General features: G+C 38.5%; 1 protein-coding gene across 10 annotated transcripts in view; it reads right to left on the bottom strand.

Moving 5' to 3' along the window:
• The window catches only part of PTPRZ1 (protein tyrosine phosphatase receptor type Z1), a 125192-nt gene that overhangs the window by 2866 nt on the left and 101852 nt on the right, over nt 1-20474 (bottom strand). For 4 of the 10 annotated variants that reach the window (XM_015852862.2, XM_015852889.2, XM_015852881.2 and 1 more), the window contains 13 exons: nt 18098-18189; nt 14793-14878; nt 12418-12514; nt 9945-10027; nt 9285-9419; nt 7951-8085; nt 5782-5945; nt 3239-3374; nt 2094-2240; nt 1421-1514; nt 1040-1113; nt 398-526; nt 18-164 (listed from right to left, as the gene is read on the bottom strand). In XM_015852862.2, the coding sequence (XP_015708348.2) occupies nt 18-164; nt 398-526; nt 1040-1113; nt 1421-1514; nt 2094-2240; nt 3239-3374; nt 5782-5945; nt 7951-8085; nt 9285-9419; nt 9945-10027; nt 12418-12514; nt 14793-14878; nt 18098-18189 (1519 nt within the window). Of the gene's footprint in view, nt 1-17; nt 165-397; nt 527-1039; nt 1114-1420; nt 1515-2093; nt 2241-3238; nt 3375-4959; nt 5044-5781; nt 5946-7950; nt 8086-9284; nt 9420-9944; nt 10028-12417; nt 12515-12678; nt 12700-14792; nt 14879-18097; nt 18190-20474 lie in introns of all 10 variants that reach the window. The other 6 variants (XM_015852820.2, XM_015852854.2, XM_015852838.2 and 3 more) reach the window with 3 other exon arrangements.

Here is a 20474-nt window from a genome sequence, read left to right as displayed (position 1 = left end):
TTTCATGGCAGTATTACCTGTGTAGCTTCTAAAATAAAGTCTTGGATTATGAGCTTTTCCTCATTAGACAGACACTTGTGCTCTTCAGCAATCATAGTAACTTTGAAAGTCTCACAGTTTATCGGCTCGTCTTTGTTGGGCCAGTACACAAATTCATCTTCAGCCTCGAGGAAAAGAATACAAGGAAATGATTAAATGATTGAATACTTCCTCATCTCAACTGTGATTTACTGACATACAGAAATCCAGATTTGGATTTTACACTCAGTATAATATTACTAATTTTAAAATTGTTTTTTACAAAATCCAAGATATTGTCTCATAACCTGCATATTTAAAGATGTTAAAATTGCTAAAATTCATATGTAAAACTGCAGCCATCAGCCATCAATCTTACCATATTCTGGCTATCAGGGAGCATGACTATTAGTTGGGCATTGTGGTCCCATATCATCCTCCAGAAATCCTTGATAGTGTGTAGTAAGGGATGCTGGGTAATAATGAATTCATTACTTTGATAATAACCCTGCAATACAAAACCATACGAGTCAGAATTGTTACCCAACTCGTAACATTTAAAGAACGTTTAAAAAAAGCAGAAGTCTAGACAATAAATTCTGGAGATGTACTTCCTTTGGTTTCCTACAGATATCAGAGGAAAAAAACCTTCATCACAGTATTTTCCATGTGGAAAGATTAAAATCAATTACAGTGAAATGATTGATAGAACTGAAGGATCTGAATAAGAAAATACAAGAGAAGTCTGTAGATACTGGAACAGGCAACTCATAATGAAAATGCACCAGCTCAGTCACATATGCTAATTGTTCTAATTAGTCAGGCTTGTAATGTTGCTGGCAACATGAAACAAATAAAAGAATATAAATAAAAGTACACTCTCAGGGAAGTAACTCTTCCAGGAAAGGAGTGAATAATGGAAAAAAGGAGCTTTCCAACTCAGTACTGTGTCCCTATATCATGGGTACTCGGTGGCCATAGAATGGAATGCTATTTTCAGCAGCACAGTTAACTGACTTACCATAATATAGGAAGCATTTATGTAGTCTGTGCCATCACCAGACAGTGATGAGATACCCACTCTAGATCTTTCCACTGTAAATAAAAACCAACAAGTCATGAATTAACATACATGTTGTATTGCCTCATCTATTACAGGGATTATCCCAAATGTCTCATAGAATGATAACAACTCTAAAACTCCATCAATCAGGATAAAGTGTTATCCAGACATCTATTTGATTATCATATGTGTAGTTCTTGGACAAACCATTTCTTCACTGGAAGTACTTTACAAAACATTCTTCCGTATCAATGCAGTTATCTTGAGATCTTTCTAAGGAAAAGTTAAAGGTTTGACACACACTAATCTACCCAGAAAAAACAATCTGAACAAGCTTACCAGGAATGATGGATGAAGTTCGATTCTTTTCCCTGTTACACTGTTTGAGTGCGGTTGAGTAATCACACTGCTGTGTGTTAGACTGGCTCAGTAACTGAAACAATGAAGTTTAAAAAAAATCAGTTCACTCTGCAAAAGCCATTATTCCATCAGCTGCATTAAATAGGGGGATGTACATATTAACTTTAGAATCTACTCATCTGGCTAAACTACTTAGCAAGTCACCAGAACCTTTTCTCTTCACTTTTTCTTTCAGTGGGCAAAAGATGTCTTGAACAAAGGTGTTAACATGCTTATGGAAATGCCTCTTCAAATTGTCCCCACATCCAGACCCCCACTTCTTGTTGCCCTCCATTGTCATTTCTGTTATGCCTGCATATAACATTAAATAACTCTGTCAATCAGTAAACATCCATGTGGTAAAACTGGCACTGTTACACAGCCAATGCTGCTCCTGATGTAAGGCAGCTTGAGATATACTGGTGATGAGCTTCCTGATTTTGCCTTGAAACCTGTGAAGTGTATAGGACTGATACGAGGGTCTCATTGCCTTACTTGTTTCAACTAATAGCATTCAAACAGACAAAACACCAAAATATTCATTTATAGCTGTGGGAATACACTGATGGTCATAATTACAAAGCTTTTTACGTGACTGCCTCAGAGAGCTCACCTTGAATTGCTTCTCCAGCCGGGTCTTTCCTGTTGGTCCAGGTATCAAGAGGGCATTAACGTAGGCATGAATATGAGTCTCAAGGACTTCTGTTTCTTTACTGAGAATTGCTTCAACCAACGCATCGTGAATGAAGATGTATTGCTCCTACGAAAACGAAAACAAACTTATAAGCTCAAATTATGCTCATATTCCCCTGGACATCTATTGCTGAGCTGACGTGTCTGACATGGTTGGCATTTCTTCACAGCTTGCTGCTGCAAGGCAGTCTTCTCCAAAGGGGTCCTTCACAGTGAAAGCTATTTCTCTCAGGGGACAGCACACATTTACAAGTGATATTGAACTACGCACACAAGGTATATACGGTACAATGCCAAATCTCCACCATCTGCGAAACGTTACATTCACATATAAATTCATATTTAACTCAATAAAGTCAAAAATGCAAGCATAGCCTGATGTCAGATTTTCAAGTCATCTTGTTATGTGGCTATCCCTCTCATTGTTACAATAAAGCAATCACTCCCAGTTCCTGCTATCCTCTATTTTCTCTCTCTCATCCCTTGGAACAAGTGCCCATGCTGTTGTTGATTACCTTTTTTCTTCTACAGAAAGGCACTGGGGAATCTAAACACCTGTTCCTGAAACCTGAAATAGACTTTGAAAAGCCCTGCTGTTGCCCTTACTGTTTTCTTCTCATCTTTCACTATTCTATATATAATATTCAGTTTAAATCAGCTATAGATAATCTTCACTTTAAACAACTTTCTTCCAACTTATTATTGTTCAACTGCTTGATCACATTCAGTGAAGATCTGAGCACCTGAAAATGGTTTTTCCTTTAAAACTCCAAAACTAAAATGCATACTCTGCCAAAAAAGTGCTGCAGAGGGAAGCATGATTTATGCAGGTCTTCTCTCTTCTGAGTTCTCCCTAATAAACTGACAAGAGCCTACAGACAGGTCGTTTCTAAGTGCATTGCACTAAGAGAGCCTACAGCATTGTACTACAAAAATAAGGGAAGTGAAGGGGAAAGTCCAGTCTGGTGACTGACTGACTGTCTGGCTGGCAGTGCCAAAATGAGGACTTTATTCACAGAAACTTGAAAATTGCTAACTTTCTCATTAAACAGATATTTGTCTTACCTCAGTCTGCACCAAATAGTTCCTTTGGGTACGTATGTGTTTTAAGAATCCAAATATGTTGACTGTCCCCTCATGCTGAATTTGCTGCAGCATGCTGTCTAACACTATGTAAGTTCCTGTCCTTCCAACACCAGCGCTATAAAACAAAAAAAGATTCTTGAGCCTGCAGTGCAACAGTCATGGAAAGAATCGTTTCTCATAAATAGCTTTTTCAACGAATCGGTCTGTAGGGAAGCTTTTGCTCTACAGATTTTATTGTTGCGTGATTATATTACTTTGCTGAAACACCAACGCTAATAACGAAGAAAAATCTTTCCAACTTATCTTCTTCTTTGTGTGGGGATAGATCTAAGGATCATTTTCTTGAATGACTTTTAAAGCATCCATTGGAAAAGAACAATTCGGTTTCCTGCAGATCTGCAGTTTTCATTCTTTTGATACTCCTTAGGATATTTTGTCAATTATACCTACAAAGTATGGCATATGTCAGCATATGGGCACAGTCAGTGTACTCCAGTTCTTCTGTGTCGAAATGTACTCCACTTTAAAGGGAAAACTGCATTATGCCACCCATTACAGATGCTGCCTTAGGAGACCAGGAAGTCATGAGTCCAGACACTATACTGAGGGAAAGCCCTGGTAGTGGCAGAGCTGCTGAAGGTACATCTGTAAATGACAAAGTACTCTTCAGATATGGCCAACAGGGAAAGCAGTGGTTGAGTCCCTTCTGACAGAGGGGAGATACAGAAGAAAAGGTTCATCAGCTGTTAGGAACTCTGACTCATTTAACATAACAATGACTGTATTGTTGTGGTGTGGGGTTTTGTCTTCGTTTTTGCTTTTTTTTCATGAAATATCTGGGTCAGGAGTACTATGTCAAAGGGTCTTTTTATTTTGTTTTCTTGCCACACAAAGGAATTAGGCAATTGCAATTGCCCTCCCTGATATATGGAGTTGGTACGCGTACTGATACAGGGCAGCAGCACCATGCTGGGCCTGCATGGCAGCTTGCAGGCAGACCCAAGAACAGTCCATCTGTGCTAATTCAGTCACCCTATTTCTTCCTCAGAGACAGCACAAAGCATGGGTGGCATGACCTCTGTTTGCTGTAAAAAACTGCCCAAAGAAGCATGGTATAAAACTGAAAGGCCCAGGTTATCAACAAACTGAACACACCAAAAAGTATAAATATTACCAGACACCATCACTACTTGTTATGAAAGAGAAAACATGAAAAGTACCAAAACACAAAAAAAACTAAAGTTTTTGTGTAATTCCTCACATGTGTGCTCCACACAGCCTGTAAAGATAAGTGGAAGTTAAATTTCTAACATGATTCTCCTTTGGAATGCCGTAGTTGCTGGTAACAGGTGAACTCAAAGCTGTACAGAATTGCCTACGGACTGAGGTGAGTTATATGTGGGACCCAATGGAGATGTCTGACTGAAGCCACACAGCTGACCCTTGACCACTCTTAAAAAGCAGAATGCAATTGATTTATAGTGTACTGCTGATCTCTCAGCCCACTGGCACAGGTCTCAGCCTTGGTATTTTGGGGAAACCCTTGTTTTGAACTCCTTGAGAACAGACAGGACGCAGATAGCAACAGAACAACCAAAATGTAGAATTTTCATTTTCTAAGCTAGAAAGAGATTTCAGTCACATTAGATCATCCTAGAAATAAAATATCTTCATTTGCAGCATTTGTGAGGCGACTTTACCTGTTGGCTTCCTTAGAGTCAGCTCCAGAAGGACAGAATTCATGAGGAGGTTCTCTTTCCAAATGTTCCATCAAAGGTGAGGTACTACAGTGGAAAACCAGAACCTGCTTATATATTTTACAATAACCCGGTCCTCCACGGGCATTGTGAAGTCATTCCAGGCCCTACAAGCCCTTTTAAAGCAGCGTTCCCTGGGCTGCCCAGTTTAGTGAGTGCTGACAGAACACCTGCCTGCACGCCACAGCACATGCAGACCTCACACCACTCCCCAGAGTGCTCCTCCATTGCAAATGACTGCTAGAGAGCAGAGCAGTGTTAACAACAGCAGAGTTGTAGTTCAGCCAGGAAGAGTGTGAGTCTTCTTTTGTGTACAGAGCTCCTCTTAGGGTTGCAGAGTATCCCTGCACCAAAGAATGCATGAGCCAAAAACATCCTAAGGATATATATTGGCGGAAAGGAAATAATTACTGCTTTACACATATCTGATAAGCTCATAGCAATCAAAACAGTGGTAAAGAAATGTGCTAAAAAGTAAAAAAGGAAAGTATTTTTGCAAAAAGAAAAAAAGAAAAAAGAAAAAAAAGAGAACATAGTGCAGAGCAGCATGATCTTGTTTACGGCCATTATGAAGGCTTATGGAAATCATACAGAGAGTTGATTAGTTGGCCTTACCAAAGACAGAAGTACCAGCTAAGAAATTAATCTTCTTCCATCAGAAGTTGTTAAGTGTGAAAGTGAAATTTTGCTTAACCCACCACTAAAAATCCATTTTTTTTTCTGCAAAACGAAAGTGGAGTGAACCTTACGGCGGTAAAACCACACCTGCAATGAACCACAATCGGCCCGACAGCATGGCGCTTGGCATGCGATGCCTTCCGCACGAAGGTGAGCACAGGCAGCGTGTATTCTGGAACACCCATGTCAGGCCACTGGGTATAATGGTACTGAGTTACTACACGTCCACTAGACCTTCCTTTCTGGGAACCCTGCAACAGAAAGATAATTCCATACAGAAGCAGCCCACATTGCAAAGGCAACTCTTTGTAATTCTACTTATGTACCTGATATATCTTGAAAACTATCTCTATTTAGTTAACAAGCACACCAACATATTACCTAGCTCTGAATATTCCATTTCTCAAAGAGAATAGCAAGGGCCAGCTTTTCTGATCCATCAACTAGTCCACTGAATGGAAAAATGAACTGTCACCCACTGTCCCTTAGAAAGACATAGTGAAAGGCTGAGAACACTGGAAAGATAACAAATTACAACCGTTTTTATGATTCACAAAATTATCTGCCACTCAGATTCTCTGCCAGATGGGTAGAAAGGATATGATTCATTTCACCCAGCTTTAACAATGTACAGGGGAAATAAGCTCATCTGGGATGCTTTTCTAAGCCCACTGCTTCATTGGCAGCCCAAAGATGGCATTACCTTACCCTAACCAAGTCATCTTACTCAAAGAGAGATTCCAAAAATGGCTGGGAAAATTACTTGACAATAGATGCTGTATGTTTTTCATTAATTGTACAGAGAGGCTTGAGAGACTAGATATTTAAGATTTAGGTGGTTGAAATGAAATAAGTTCTAAGAATTTCCCTCAAATTAGTCAATTCCTTTTGTAGGCATTCCATTTTGCCCAAACTGTATTTCCAGGATGGCACAGCTGAGCATGCTGTTTCTAATTTCAATAAGGCAAGGTCTGGATTTACCTGTTTTGTAGACAAGTAAAACTTACTTCCTTAAAAAGGAACATTGATAGCTGAGGCTGATGATTTAATTCGACCCACATTTTCTACTACCTGATTTCATTCTGAAAATTTTCCCTCTTGCTCACCAGGCAAAGTCCACATTGGCTTTCCAGTGTGATCACATCCTTATCTCTGATGGTCATACACCACATTAGAACTACAGACCAGTACCTCAAAGAACCATAGAATGGCTGCAGATGGAAGAGACCTCTGGAGATCATCTGGTCCAAGTCCTGCTCAGACAGGAACATTCAGAGCAGGTTGCCCAGGACCACATCCAGATGGCTTCTGAAGATCTCCAAGGAGGAGACTCAGTGGCCTCTGGGCAACCTGTGCCAGTGCTCTGTCACCTGCACAGTAAAGAAGTGCTTCCTGATGTCTAGATGGAACTGCCTATGTTGCAGTTTTTGCCTACTGCCTCTTATCCTGTCTCTGGGTACCACCAAAAAGAGCCTAGCTCCATCCTTACATCCTCCCTTCAGGCATTTATACAAACTGATGAAATCCCCCTGAGCCTTCTCTTCTCCCGACTGAACAGTTCCAGTCCTCTCAGGCTCTCCTTACAGCCTCTTCCCAGTGTCTTCACACTGAGTTTGGACCATCACTACAGATGAGACCTCATCAATGCAGAATAGATGGGAAGGATCACCTCTGTGGATCTGTCAGAAAGACTTTGCTGAATACAGCCAAAAATATCACTAGCTTTTTTCAGCAGCAAGGGGCCATTGCTGGCTTGTGTGCAATTTTGTGTCCACTAGGACTCCCAGGTTCTTTTCTGCCATGTTGCCTGCCAGACGGCAACTCCTCAGGTGCAAGCCTCTGCCTTTCTCCTCATTGAACTTCATGAGATTTTTGACAACTCTCCTCTCCAACCTGTCAGAGTCATTCTGAATGGCTGCATAGCCATCTGGTGAGTCAGCCATTCCCTTTAGTTTCATGTCATCTGCAAATCTACCCTACTGTGCAGGTCATTCATGAAGGTGTTAAACAGGACTGGACTCAGTATCGACCTCAGTCACTACTGGCATCCAACTAAACTTTGTACCACTATCTCCTCAACTAGTTGAACTAATCTCTGAAGTACCTGGACAAGCACTTTGGCTGCCTGAGACCTCCAGCATTCAGTTTTACCTATAGAAAAGAAAAATTCCAACAGCTCCCTTGAAGAAAAGTTTCCCTCTAAGAAAACTTTACCACTTCTTTTTGCCTAACCTACATTTTCAGGATGTCACAAACCTTTTTGATCTTTGTGTTCCTAAGGGTAAAATTCCTCACAGTGTAATAAGCAAGTACATGGACACTCTTCTGAGTAACCAAGAAGTTCCCATATTCTTCACTACCTTCAGCAGGCCAGTACTGGTCACACTTTCTCTGTGGAGAAAGGAAAAACAGAGAAAGACAGAAAGAAAAAGGTCAAACCATCAAGATTCAAATACTGAAATTTAAGAGCATAGGCAACCAGAAAAACATGCAGGAACTCCCAATATACCATACATACAATAGACATAATGCTCAAAAGAGCATAAGATGCATTTCTTTTGTGTTGCAGAGATCTGACAATACAAAGATGTTATTTATACTTCAAAAACCAGAGAAGTTTAAATCATATTATCAGAACTAAAATACTCTTGTATTGTGGAACTTGCTATACTGTAGGCACTATAAAATCTAAAGACAATAATAGATAATCTATAGAAATAGGAATACGTTCAAGTTAGTAGTGTCATATGTGGCTTTTGGTTGATTCATAGCATTGGTAGATTATATTTATACCTGGTCAGAGACAATAAAAGTGAGCACGTGTGTGACAGGAATATATGATACAGAGCTGTGATGCCCAATCCTCCTTCTCTAGAAGTACTAGAAGATACACGCATACAGTGTGATACTGTATATGAAGTGGTGGTAACTCAGCACAGCCCTTAGTCTTCATATACTGTGCCTGTACCCTTTGTTGGTTGCTTAGCTGGCCACAGGACCAGAACTCGAATGCATTTTAGGCACTGCTACCAGTATGTGCTAAAAGTGACACAATGTCTCTTCATTTCACATGAGCACTGCACATGCATACTCCCATCATGTAACATTCTCTGATGGGTGTTGAGCTTATTTTGCCTCCCTGGATAGACATGTGTTTGATCAAGTACTGTGGATCCCATGGGATGTTAACAGGGAGTTGCCAATAAGTGTCATGAAAAATTCTCGTGAACTACAGCCTTCTCATTTTCAGGGTTGAAAGAACAGAGTGGAACACAGCCCAAAGCTCACACTGTGGCCACTCTTGAATATAATTTTTTTTTTTCTTCTGTAGAAGACAATAGGGTTTTTGTTGTTGTTTGTTGGATTGTTTTTTGTAGTTAGAGCATTACTTTCAAGAATTCATCTGTTTGAGTTTAAATGTTTTCTTTATGCTCATCTCTATACTTCCATAACCAACACTAGCACATGCAACTACTGCTTTCTTTTTGCTCAGAAATGTCTAAAAAAGATTTCTGAAAGAGAGAAAGGAGCCTGCTAGAGGTAGCTCTATCAAATTCAGAGAGAGAAATAATAGACAAAAGTACTCATACCCTTCCTTTCTCAAGGAGATTAGTTATCATCACAATAACTTCTACGTTATGTTCCCATATCATTCTCCAGAAATCTTCTGCTGTTGATTTTAGTGGCCCTTGAGCTGCAATGTAGGCTTTTGGCTTGTTGTAGCCCTAAATTGAAATATAACAAATGACACTTGTCAAATCACAGTCCCCAAGGAAAAAGAGGTTGGGAGGAGTACATGACATTTTATTTATCCATTTTTAAAGAACCTCAAAAGCTTCAAAGTACTTTCGAATTTATAACTATCAAAATCACAGAAAGCCTGTGGTACCAGATGACATCTGAACGCAACTGTTATGTCAATGTTTGTTGTTACAATAAATGGGATATATATTCAAGTGCCCATGTTCTGGCAGAATGTTGACATGATAGTGATTATGAGACATCTGTTATGACAGTGGTTTAAGAAATGAATCAAGATCATTCGCATATAAATTACTGGGTAATGAAAACTGAAGAAATGGTACCTCAGTAAGGCTTGCAGCCAACTGGCATCTTCCTCTTGTGATATTATCTCAGACACTTACCAAAAATATATAAAGGAATAAACATTCAGACGTGTACCTTCGTACACCACTATTCACAGAACAGGCTATTGGTGAATGAGCTGTCAGACAGAAAAAGGCACTTACATCAACATAGTTGGCATTAATGTAATCAGTCAGTTTTCCATCTTTTTCTGAAATCTGTGCTAGTTTGACCCTGGTATGATCATCTGTAGTAAGACAAGGGAGAAAACAAGCATATTTTCTTGACAGAGTCATCAAAGTTGGAAAAGACCTCCAGCCAAACTGTCCACCCTCCACCAATATCACATTCTTTCTGTATGATATCTTTTTGAAAAATACCAAAATATATTTTTATAATATATATGAGTATTAAAGTGATAAACACATACATAAACATCCCACACTTAGCTAGGAATTGGATTAAAAGTTATTGTTTACAGAAAAATAAGCTAAAGAATCTAAGGATTAGCGCATTTGGAAATTCAGAAATTTATTCCAGAAGTAAACTGAAACACATTTTATAAGAAAGGAAGAAACATGATCAACTTTCCACAGAGAAAGAAATACATGGTGGTTTTGAAGTCCTTGGAAGCTGAACATGTGGCTCTTGTGAAAAACAATCCTACTGAAAAGGAACTAAAAGGATGATAGCGTAAAGTGATCTTACGCTAACTTTGCAGTATAATGCAGTGGTGATATACAAAGTAAAACTAAAATTAAAAAGCAGGTATCCAGTAATGTCAGAATATATTCACTGCACATTGATAGTGAAGGGAATCCTATTCAGCACTCTCGCACATCAGCCTGCCTGACCTAAGGGCTCCAAACAATAACAGGCACTCCTGCTTAAGCACATTTGTTGCAAATTAAGGAGAGGAGAGCATGGAGCCTGGAGAGCAATGGGAACCTGGAGAGTTGGCCATCTCATGAGCCTCAGCTCTGGTTATCCAGGCAGCAAGAGGCTACTTCACAGTGAGCTAAAGCTTTCTGAAGTTTCCATTGGTTAGATGGATAAAGGCTTGATTCAGTCAGATGTGGCAATTTTTGTTCTTTGAGCTAGGAACTACAGCAGAAGCTGCTCTGTCCTTTGATAGCAAAGTCCCTGGATTGGCATCTTTTGCATGGTCAGGTGTCACACAGAGTGTCAGAGGAAAAAGAAAAAGACTTTTCTTCTTCTAGGGGTGCCTTCAGCCAGATGGAATTGGATTTCTTGCAGATGGTGCAGAGATCACATTGACTCTTGCAAAATGGGTTGATCGTGTCTCTTTTTTTTCTATAAAACTCTGGTGTCACTGAATGCTGAACATGTATTATTTCAGGGCCTTGTTATCAGAACAAAGTTGAAATACTACACAGAATTAGGCCAATGTACGAATGACTTCCAAATGACAATTAATGTGATCCCAGACAATGCCCTGAGAGACAATTACATCATAGGGAAGAGCCTGATGTCCCTTCCCTTTATTAGACTGATGTATCAGCCACTCCTGGAAGAGTCCTGAACAACACCTGTGAGTGATGGTTAAGTGATGGGAGGGAACCTGCTGTCAGTTCCTGTGGTTTGGCTGGTGTCTGGTGTCCCAGACAAGATTTGGCTGGTGTTAGGTGTCTCAATCCTGAAAATGGAGCCAACTGCAACTATTAAAAGGGTCTAGAGGAGACTCTTCCTTTTCGTTTTCCTTTGATGCTATAAATAAGAGCTGGGGGGAAACAGCCCCCTTTTTTTTTGCTGTTGCTCCCACTTCTTGCTGCTGCTGCACCCCTTTTCTTTGTTGCATGCCATGTGGAACACCCCAGTGCAGGTCTGGCACTGGATCCAGATTTCTTCTCTTTATATTTGTCTCTCTGTTATCTCAGGGTTTACCATAAAAACATGCAGCTTACGTAGAAGTAATTGTGGGAGGGCCAACACACACAAGATACATGTTTTACAGAAATCTCCTATTGATGTTTCGTTCTCTTACGCACAGAACTCAAGTGTTCTTTCACCTTCATTTATTCAGGAGGACTCCCTTCATGGGAAGAATGTAACAGCCACCAAAATGATCAAGAACCAGGGGTGATGGCTTCACATAGTGGAATAGATGTATTTTCAGAGAAGACAACTCTGAGATACTGAAGCAAAGCAATGCGAAAATGTGTCCTGGATAAATAAGCTGATCTATTATATTGTGCTTGGGTAAAATACAACATAAAGCAGTAAATTTATATTTTCATATGTCAGTAAATATATCCAGAGATTTTGAAGCTCCTGAGAGGAAAAGTCATCATCATTATAAATCAAAGATGGATTAATTTTGGCAATTAAAACACAGCTTCTTTGGCTTTATAATGATATTATACTGGAATCTTCCAAGTCCCCTTCAGTCATCAAAGAAGAAATAAACATGTCCTGCTAATGAGAACTCATAAAAGCAGCAAGATGTCAGAGGACTATCTGGAAGTAAAATATCATGATATTCCTCTCCAGACATTTTGCTGAACAGTATCCAGAGTTTTCAAAGTAGAGGTATTTCTTTCCCCTTTAGTAACATATATGTCTACAACTGACTATGATTTTTTCTTAAATAAAACATCAAGTGATGCATTTACTTACAAGCAACAATGTTTATGTATCGATTCTTATTCTTGTTGTCAGGATGATTAGAGCTGTCTGATGTAATACCTAGATCAACAGTACAGCTCTGAATTTCCTGGAAAAATAAAGTGCATCATACTTAAATAAGTGCTAAGGTAAATAAAATGCCTTAAAATACAGCAAGTCATCATGAAAAAACCACAACCTTCTACCCAATTAGCTATGATATTTTACAGCTACTTAATTGCTAGAAAAAAATGCAGTGAAATAATTCCTTACCTGATAAAACTCTTTCAGTGTCTAATGAGGGAATGAATGCAAAAAAAGTAAAAAAAATCAAATTCCACAGCACAGAACAAATGGATAAGTGTTTATATAAGTTACAGTTACTATATGGAAAACAATTATGGTCATGCATTATCATTATCTCTATAATATCAGTAGAGCTTAAAAGAGACAAGAGACAAATTTATTGTTAAAATATGGGCATCTGTTTTCCTATCTTTAGCTTTGACGTTAGACCTTACTTTAGTGAAAGACGATTATATATATGAGAAACATCAGTGACTTTAATCAGATTATGTCTGTATTTAACTGTCCATACAATTTATTATTGGTCCTTATAATCACAGTAGTTTTTCTTTAGAGCTCTTTTGCTCCCTTTCCACTCATTCCTGAAGCTCTTGCAAGCAGTGCAGCTGCTCAGACACTTTATGGGATGGCATTACAGTTCTCTGCCTGACAGCAGCTTCTCAATAATCCAAAGCTTCCATGAGACTGCTTGCAAGAGACAGGCTTGAGAAGTCAGGCCCATTGTCTACAAAACTCACTAAATTACTATTATTAGTTTCTCATCTTATTGATTGCTTTAACCGACAAGAAACTCAGGCATTTATAAGGTCCATATTGTCATGCAGGAAATAAGTAGCTATGACAAAAAGTACTATAACATTTATCATCATTTTTAGGACTTATTTCAATATTAACCATCTTCACCTTCTGATACTTAAATATATATATGTAAAGTGATCACCAGTCTGAAAAGGACAAGTTTAGACATGAGTTATTTTATAGAAATACATCTAAAAATTTGAACCAACCCCTTGCCCTGACCTCCAAATGTATTTGGACTACGAAGACAATGGCTAGATTTAAATCTGCCTATTTTCTTTACCAGTAGTAAAAAGGCCTTGACACATTCTGGGGTAGTCTGTAAATCCAAATTGGAGCTCAAAAAAGATGAGCAAGAACAAAAATATTTTGGATGGTGAAGGTTAAATGAGGTGCAGTGCATTTGGTCTTCAGATCACTGCAGTAATTTAGGAAGTAAATGTTCTTATTAACAACCAATATACCTGAAGCCCAGTCCTGTCAGTCCACATACATTTGCTTAAAGTAACATATGAACTGGACATTATTCACATGTACATACAAATTCAGTCCTACAGTCACACTGATACTCTGAACATCTAATGAATTTGAGATGCTTATGAATAAGATTAGGTTAATCTAATTTTTGGTCTCTTGGTTCACAACAATTTAGGTGAGGAACACTAAACAATACTGAGAGATGCAAAAGTTGGAATTTCTTTAGTTTCAATACTGGTTTTGCAGTAGAAATTTAAAATGATTTTAAATTAATAGTGACCAATTAAAGAAAATTATTTGATCTTATTACAGAATGAACACCTGTGAAGACTTTCAACAGCTTAGCTTTAATTACAGAGTTTTTGCTTATAACGCTTGTTTTATAAGTGACTTAAGTTAGTACTTATCTATCTTTAATTTTCATACAATGCATATGAATGTGAAAAGCAATGAAGAAATATATGAATTAGTTACATATGTTGAGAGCAACATTATGAGAACATTTCAAAGTTATACACCATATAAACTATTTGTTTTATGAAATCAATTGTAAAGCTTTTACAACCACATATGAAGACTCTACAGTAGCTCCCCCATTACTCAGAAGTCTTGTGTACTCATTGTTATTTTACTATTTTTTTTCCTCTGTAAATGGAACATGCAAATGTGTGTAGCTTCTGCAAAATTCAATTGGCATTAGTAATGTCAAAGCTTTAAATCTACAGCTGTATCTGTTAAACCATATAGATTGTGTTATCTTTGCAGAGATTATTTGCATAGTTATTTAGCATTTTCTCACAGCCACAGCCAAACACGTTTGTATCCCAGTCCTCTTATAAATCTCCCCAGCCTTTGTGCATAAACAGTCCTCCCTGGGCTCACAGTCTTCATTTACATGAGATTATGAATTTAGTCCCCCAGGTCAGAATGCAATACTCAGTTTTCTCTCTCTCTCTCTTTCTTTTTTTTTTCCCCAGGCATTCAAACTTAACATCATTTGTATGCTAAGAAAGATGACGTCATACCTCAAATTCTTCAGAAAAACCATTACTTGCATGTAAATCTGCAACATGTTTTGGAAAATGCTTTATTGGAATTGCTCCAACATCATCTTAGGAGTGGGAAAAGACAAAAAATAGATTTATGAAGAATAAAAAGCCAGAAGAACACAGAAAGATGCTCAAATGTAGGCAAGCCATACAATATCCTGAAATAAAATTTTTGGTATGCACTTTGGATATACAGATACCCATAAAAATAAAAACACTTTCCAACATATTTAACATTTCTAAAGTCATTCTCAAACACTTACACATTTCTAAATGGTTATTCTGAGAAGAGGATATGGGAAATGTCCAGCTAGGTCCTGTTCTGTCTTTAAGACTCCAAAATTAAGGTGCTGATCTTGTCTGAAAAACGTTCAGTTGACTCTACTGTAAAGTCAAGGGGAACTGGGAGGTTTAGCAGTCTGCTACAAGGTGCTCAAAGGGAAAGGGCAGGAGCAGGACTCTGAGTAATACTGGTAAAGAAAGAATGATCAGATAGACATGTCTGGATGCTTCAGATCGATTAGTCTTGCACTTGTTCTCTGACACAGTACATGGACTACCTGTGTAGTTCCAACCCTACTAAATTAATGCAGCATTATGCCAGTAGTAGAATTCTGACTGATGTGTTGCATGTATGCATTGGCATTCAGAAGAAACAATAACAAATTTTCATCTTTTACTACAGAAGTGAGTATTTTCAGCAGGAATTTCCCCCCTATTCACTCCCATAATTTTGCAATTGTTATAAACTTATGTCTGATCATGGGAGTCAACTGCAAATTCTCACATCAGGCTGATAATGCAAATTTAAAGTTAAGGTTTTAAGATTTTCTGGATACATAAGAAAATAAAACATTTACATTCTCAACCAATAAAAGTGACTTGTGACTAATGAGTCTAAATTTTCCATCAGATATTTTATTTGAGTATTTTATACAAACACAGTAAAACACTAATGTAGAGCATTAATTAGAGATCGTGTCAAAAACATTTGGGACTTTTAATCTTTTCTTTCCTGCAAATATGCTAGGTAAACACAGTCCTCTATTCTGCTAATTACCTGTTAAATTATGTCATTATTTTAGCTAGTTTTGGCTCTGAATAATATTTCTTTATTTACTGGAACGTTACAAAATATGTTTATTTCACAATTTTTAAGTTCAGCACTGTTTCATATGAGAAAAAAACAACAACACAAAACAAGCATCAAAAACATTGAACAAAGACCTGATGTTTATGTCAACAGATGTTCAGCGTTTAGGCCACCTAATAATTTTAGCTTTCGGTTACCAAGAATTTGTTGATTTGTATGGAGATCCATCTGGTCTTCCATTTACACGAATGGATCTGCATACAAAAAGCGAATTTATCCAGTCAAGCCTAAGAGAAGCCGAACAAATGTGTAACACTATCTTCACACTTCAGAGATGAAACCTGGCATAAAGTGTTTATTCTAATGATCTGCAAACACAACACCAGAAGGTAAGGTAGATGATCTTAAGAGTGAGGACAGACAGGAAGAAAGAGATTTCAGGTTACTACTATTTTATTTCCTAATCTCCCAGCTCGGTAACTTCTGACTCTAGAGATATATTATATTTCTAAATATCGAGTGCTACTTGAAGCTCACTGAAGGCTGGTATTGTCTCCTAATGTCAGCCTATAATTCACTATTTATGCTAAATGTGCAACTGTGAAGTGCCAGGGCATTTTCTCTGAATAACTGCAATCTCCTATCTTTGCTAATGAACTCCACAGAAGGAAAACTTAGTTTATAATAAGATCTGTTAAGTGTGCTTTTAGTCACTGTTCTAATAAAATCTTAATCTTAGCTGTCAGAAAATGCTCTTTCTGCTCTACACTCTTTGCCAGCATTATATACCACCGAGTTTTAATTGTGAAATTATACTGTATGATAGAAACACTTGTATGATAGAAAACACAGAAACTGCTCACTTGACATATGTTGCATGCAAAAGAAAACAAAAGCGTTTTTCTGAGTGCTGGACCTTCTTCCATACAGCATTTTATGTGTCCGTTAGTCATTTAAAAACACTTTCCTCTTTAAGTTAATATCAGCATTCCAAAAGTAAAATCTCAGTGTCAAAACACATATTTTAAGCACTTGAATAACTGTAAGTGCAATTCTGTTTTATCACAATGGAATACACTATCTTCCTGAGGTGAGCTGGTCAGGGAAAATTGCAAGAAAATTATACAGTTGTACTGCAATATAGTTAATGATAGAGAGTAAGAGCTGAAATTTCCTGTAACGATTGCCACTTGACATTCATATGTAATGACATGTTTTCTGAAATCAAGCTACATCCCCACCTATTAACCACTTAGAAAAAGGCTATCCATCTCCTCACAATAACAATCAACACAAGAGGCCTTTAAAGATGCTTACGATTCAGTGACAACATAAGCCTAATATCTGGGATTTATTCAATTAAATGTCCTTACTAGTTACCTACACAAGGGCCGTTTTTGCTTCCCCTAGTTATTTCAAGAGTACCCATTCCCAGTGTAATTACACATTTTGTAAAAGCATTATTTGTGGAATAGAATATCTTCTTTTCATGTGTGGAAATGTGGTTTGGGATCTGCAAAATTAGTCTATTTGACCCTAACCAATCTGAGAGAGCAAGAGGAGCTGCATGTGCTCCTCTGTCTCATCTCAAGTAAGAAAAAAAAGAAAGAGCTTCTCCAAAAAAAGTAGAGTGGATATGGAAAGAGAAGATGCTAATAATACTCTTCATTTGGGCATCAGTTTTATGAGAGATTCACAGAGAATTTTACCATAGAAGATATGCTACTAAAATATATCCATTAGAGTTAAAGAAGATGTTGTAATTGACAATGAAACACAAATGAGGCATATGCTGGTACTGCTGGTAAAAAGTAAAGGTCATGTTCTATACACAGGTGACAAACCCAATTAATGGAAGAAATGTGGTAGAGTACATTGCTGGTGTAATCGTCTGGTTTGTGGCAATGAACCAGAGATGCTAAGTGTAGCTCGAGTGTGGGTGACACAGGCTAGAAGGCACAGCATCTCCCTGAGACAGCTCCGTAAGGTGAGGATATTTCTCTTCTGTGCTACCTACAGGAGAAAATACGAGCAACACTAACTTCTGCCTCTTGAGTGCACCTGTGTTAATTAGTACAAGTAGGTAATAATTTCTGGTTTAAAGTGTGTGAAGAATTCATATGGACACATGCAAGGCAACATCTTTCAAAAGTTAACATCAATCTACAGAACAGTGGACAAAAAATACCTGAGACTGGGAAGACTGGAGCTGGGGGAGCAGAAATCACTCGAGGTGATGTGTTATCTTCTAAATAAAAGTGAGCAGTCTGGAAACATTTCCTAGAGGAGAAGAAATGTAAATAAATATTGCAAACACAGAATATTACCTGAAATCTTTTGGAATTCTGACATCATTTAGTTAAGACAAGAAAATCATGTAGTGTCAAACACAACTACTGCGATAGAAATACTGCCCCAATTTACAACAGACTATGTGTACAGTTGAAGATACTTAATTAACTCAGGATAACATACAGTTCATGCATCGTTACCTATACCAGAGGCAGAAGACAGAGCAGACATCGGACATGGTGAAAGCTGAAAGAGGAACTCTCAGGAGATACTGTAGATGCTGCGCAACAATTTCAAGTGTAAAAAAATAAATGCCATTGTCTTCCTTGCTTATCCAAATCTGCACACATAATTCCCTTTCATATGATTATGCTAGACTGAAGATGGAGCAGAGTATGAGATCAGCTCTGGTAATTCATCAGCAGAGCCTACTGCAGACAGGGAAATGCAGTCCGAGGCAACATGCTCTGCAGCAAATAAAGTGGAAGCATTGGTCTACTGTGACTGGTGCTAAGCAATTTTTTCGTAATGTTATTGTCACAACACTGAGGGACACCTTAACCAAGGAGGGCTTCCTGAAGCTGACAGAGGAAAGCAGGGGAATTTATTGCTTCAAGAGATGCTACCTTTGTTGAAAAACACTCAAAGATGAATATAAATGGAATCAACCTTAGCTATGACCCCCACTGTTATTTGTATCTATGCTGTAATCCAGATGTGAAGATAATAATAAGAGCATCTGTTAAGAGTCCGAGCAATTCAAGGGACTAAATAACCAACGGCTGCTGTAAGTATTGCAAAGCCTCCTTAATTAAAAAAATCTCCATATGATTAGAAATGCTAATAACAATCTTTACTCTGGGTCACCTAATCTATTTGAAATATTATTCAGGAATTATTAAATTTAAAAAGAAACATACGCATCAAGGAAATACTAATCTCATTTTGCATTTACAAGATTCTGCTTCTTGAAAGCTATGGGCTCAAGCTATTGCATGACCTTTTGTCATTTTCTGTACTCACTTCTAATTCTGTATTGCTCCTGTAAACAAATACCACCACACTGATAAAACCCCTCATATAATTGTTAAAATCGTAAAGAAGTTTTGAGGCTACTTTGAGAAACACATAGCAATTATGTGTTATAGCAATGCAAATTCTCTTAAAACACAAGAGGAAGAGGAGAGCTACATCAAAAACAAAGTTGTGGCATGCAACATAGATCTCACGATACACAGGGCAAATTTGGAGTCCAACTAGAACCTTCTGAAGGCACGTTTGTGATGGTCTCAGAAGGGCTTTAGCTTTTCCATGATATGCCCAGGAGAATACTATCCATTGTGCTATTAGCTTTACTTAGAAATGTAAGTCAAGAAAATGGAACAGTTAAACTACAGGAGGAAGGGATACTATCGAAAGGACCTGGACAAGCTTGAAGAGTGGGCCTGCATGAGGTTCAATATTTGCCAAATACAGGGTGTTGCACTTGGGTCATGGCAATCCCAGATATGTGTACTGACTGGGAGGAGAACTCTTTGGGAGCAGTCCTGCAAGAAAGGACCTGGGGTTTCTGGTAGACAAAAAGCTGCACGTAGCCAGCAGTGTGTGCTTGCAGCCCAGAAGGTCAATGGTATCCTGAGCTGCATCAGAAGAGGGGTGGCCAGCAGGGAGAGGGAAGTGATTGTCCCACTCTACTCTGCCCTCATGAGACCTCTTCTGGAGTACTGTGTCCAAGCCTGGGGGCTCCAGCATGAGAAGAACACGAAGCTGTTAGAGTGGATCCAGAGGAGGATCAGAGGGCTGGAGCACCTCTCTTACGAAGAAAGGCTGAGGGAGATATTCTTGTTCAGCCTGAAGAAGAGAAAGTTCTAGGGAGGCCTCACTGTGGCCTTCCAGTACTTAAAGGGAGCTTATGAGCAGGAGGAAGACCAACTTTATATGGGTAGACACTGGGACAAGGGAGAATGGCTTAAAACTATATAGGAGAAGATTTTGGTCAGATGTTAGGCAGAAATTTCTTACTCAGAGGATGATGAGGCCCTGGCGCAGCTGCCTGGAGAAGCTGTGGATGCCCCATCCCTGGAGGTGCTCAAGGCCAGGCTTGATGATGCCCCGTGCAGCCTGATCTAATTGGCAGTCTTGATCTAGGCAGTGAAGTTGGTGCTCAGTGGTCTTTATGGTCCCCTCCAATCAAAACTGTTTTATGATTCTATGATTCTATGTTACTCAAGATGTGCTTAGAACACTTTCCTGGTTTTAAGGAGGCTCTGACA

This window comes from Coturnix japonica, chromosome 1, assembly GCF_001577835.2.
Source record: "Coturnix japonica isolate 7356 chromosome 1, Coturnix japonica 2.1, whole genome shotgun sequence".
Lineage (NCBI taxonomy): Eukaryota > Metazoa > Chordata > Aves > Galliformes > Phasianidae > Coturnix > Coturnix japonica.
This window is presented reverse-complemented; position numbering and strand designations above follow the sequence as displayed.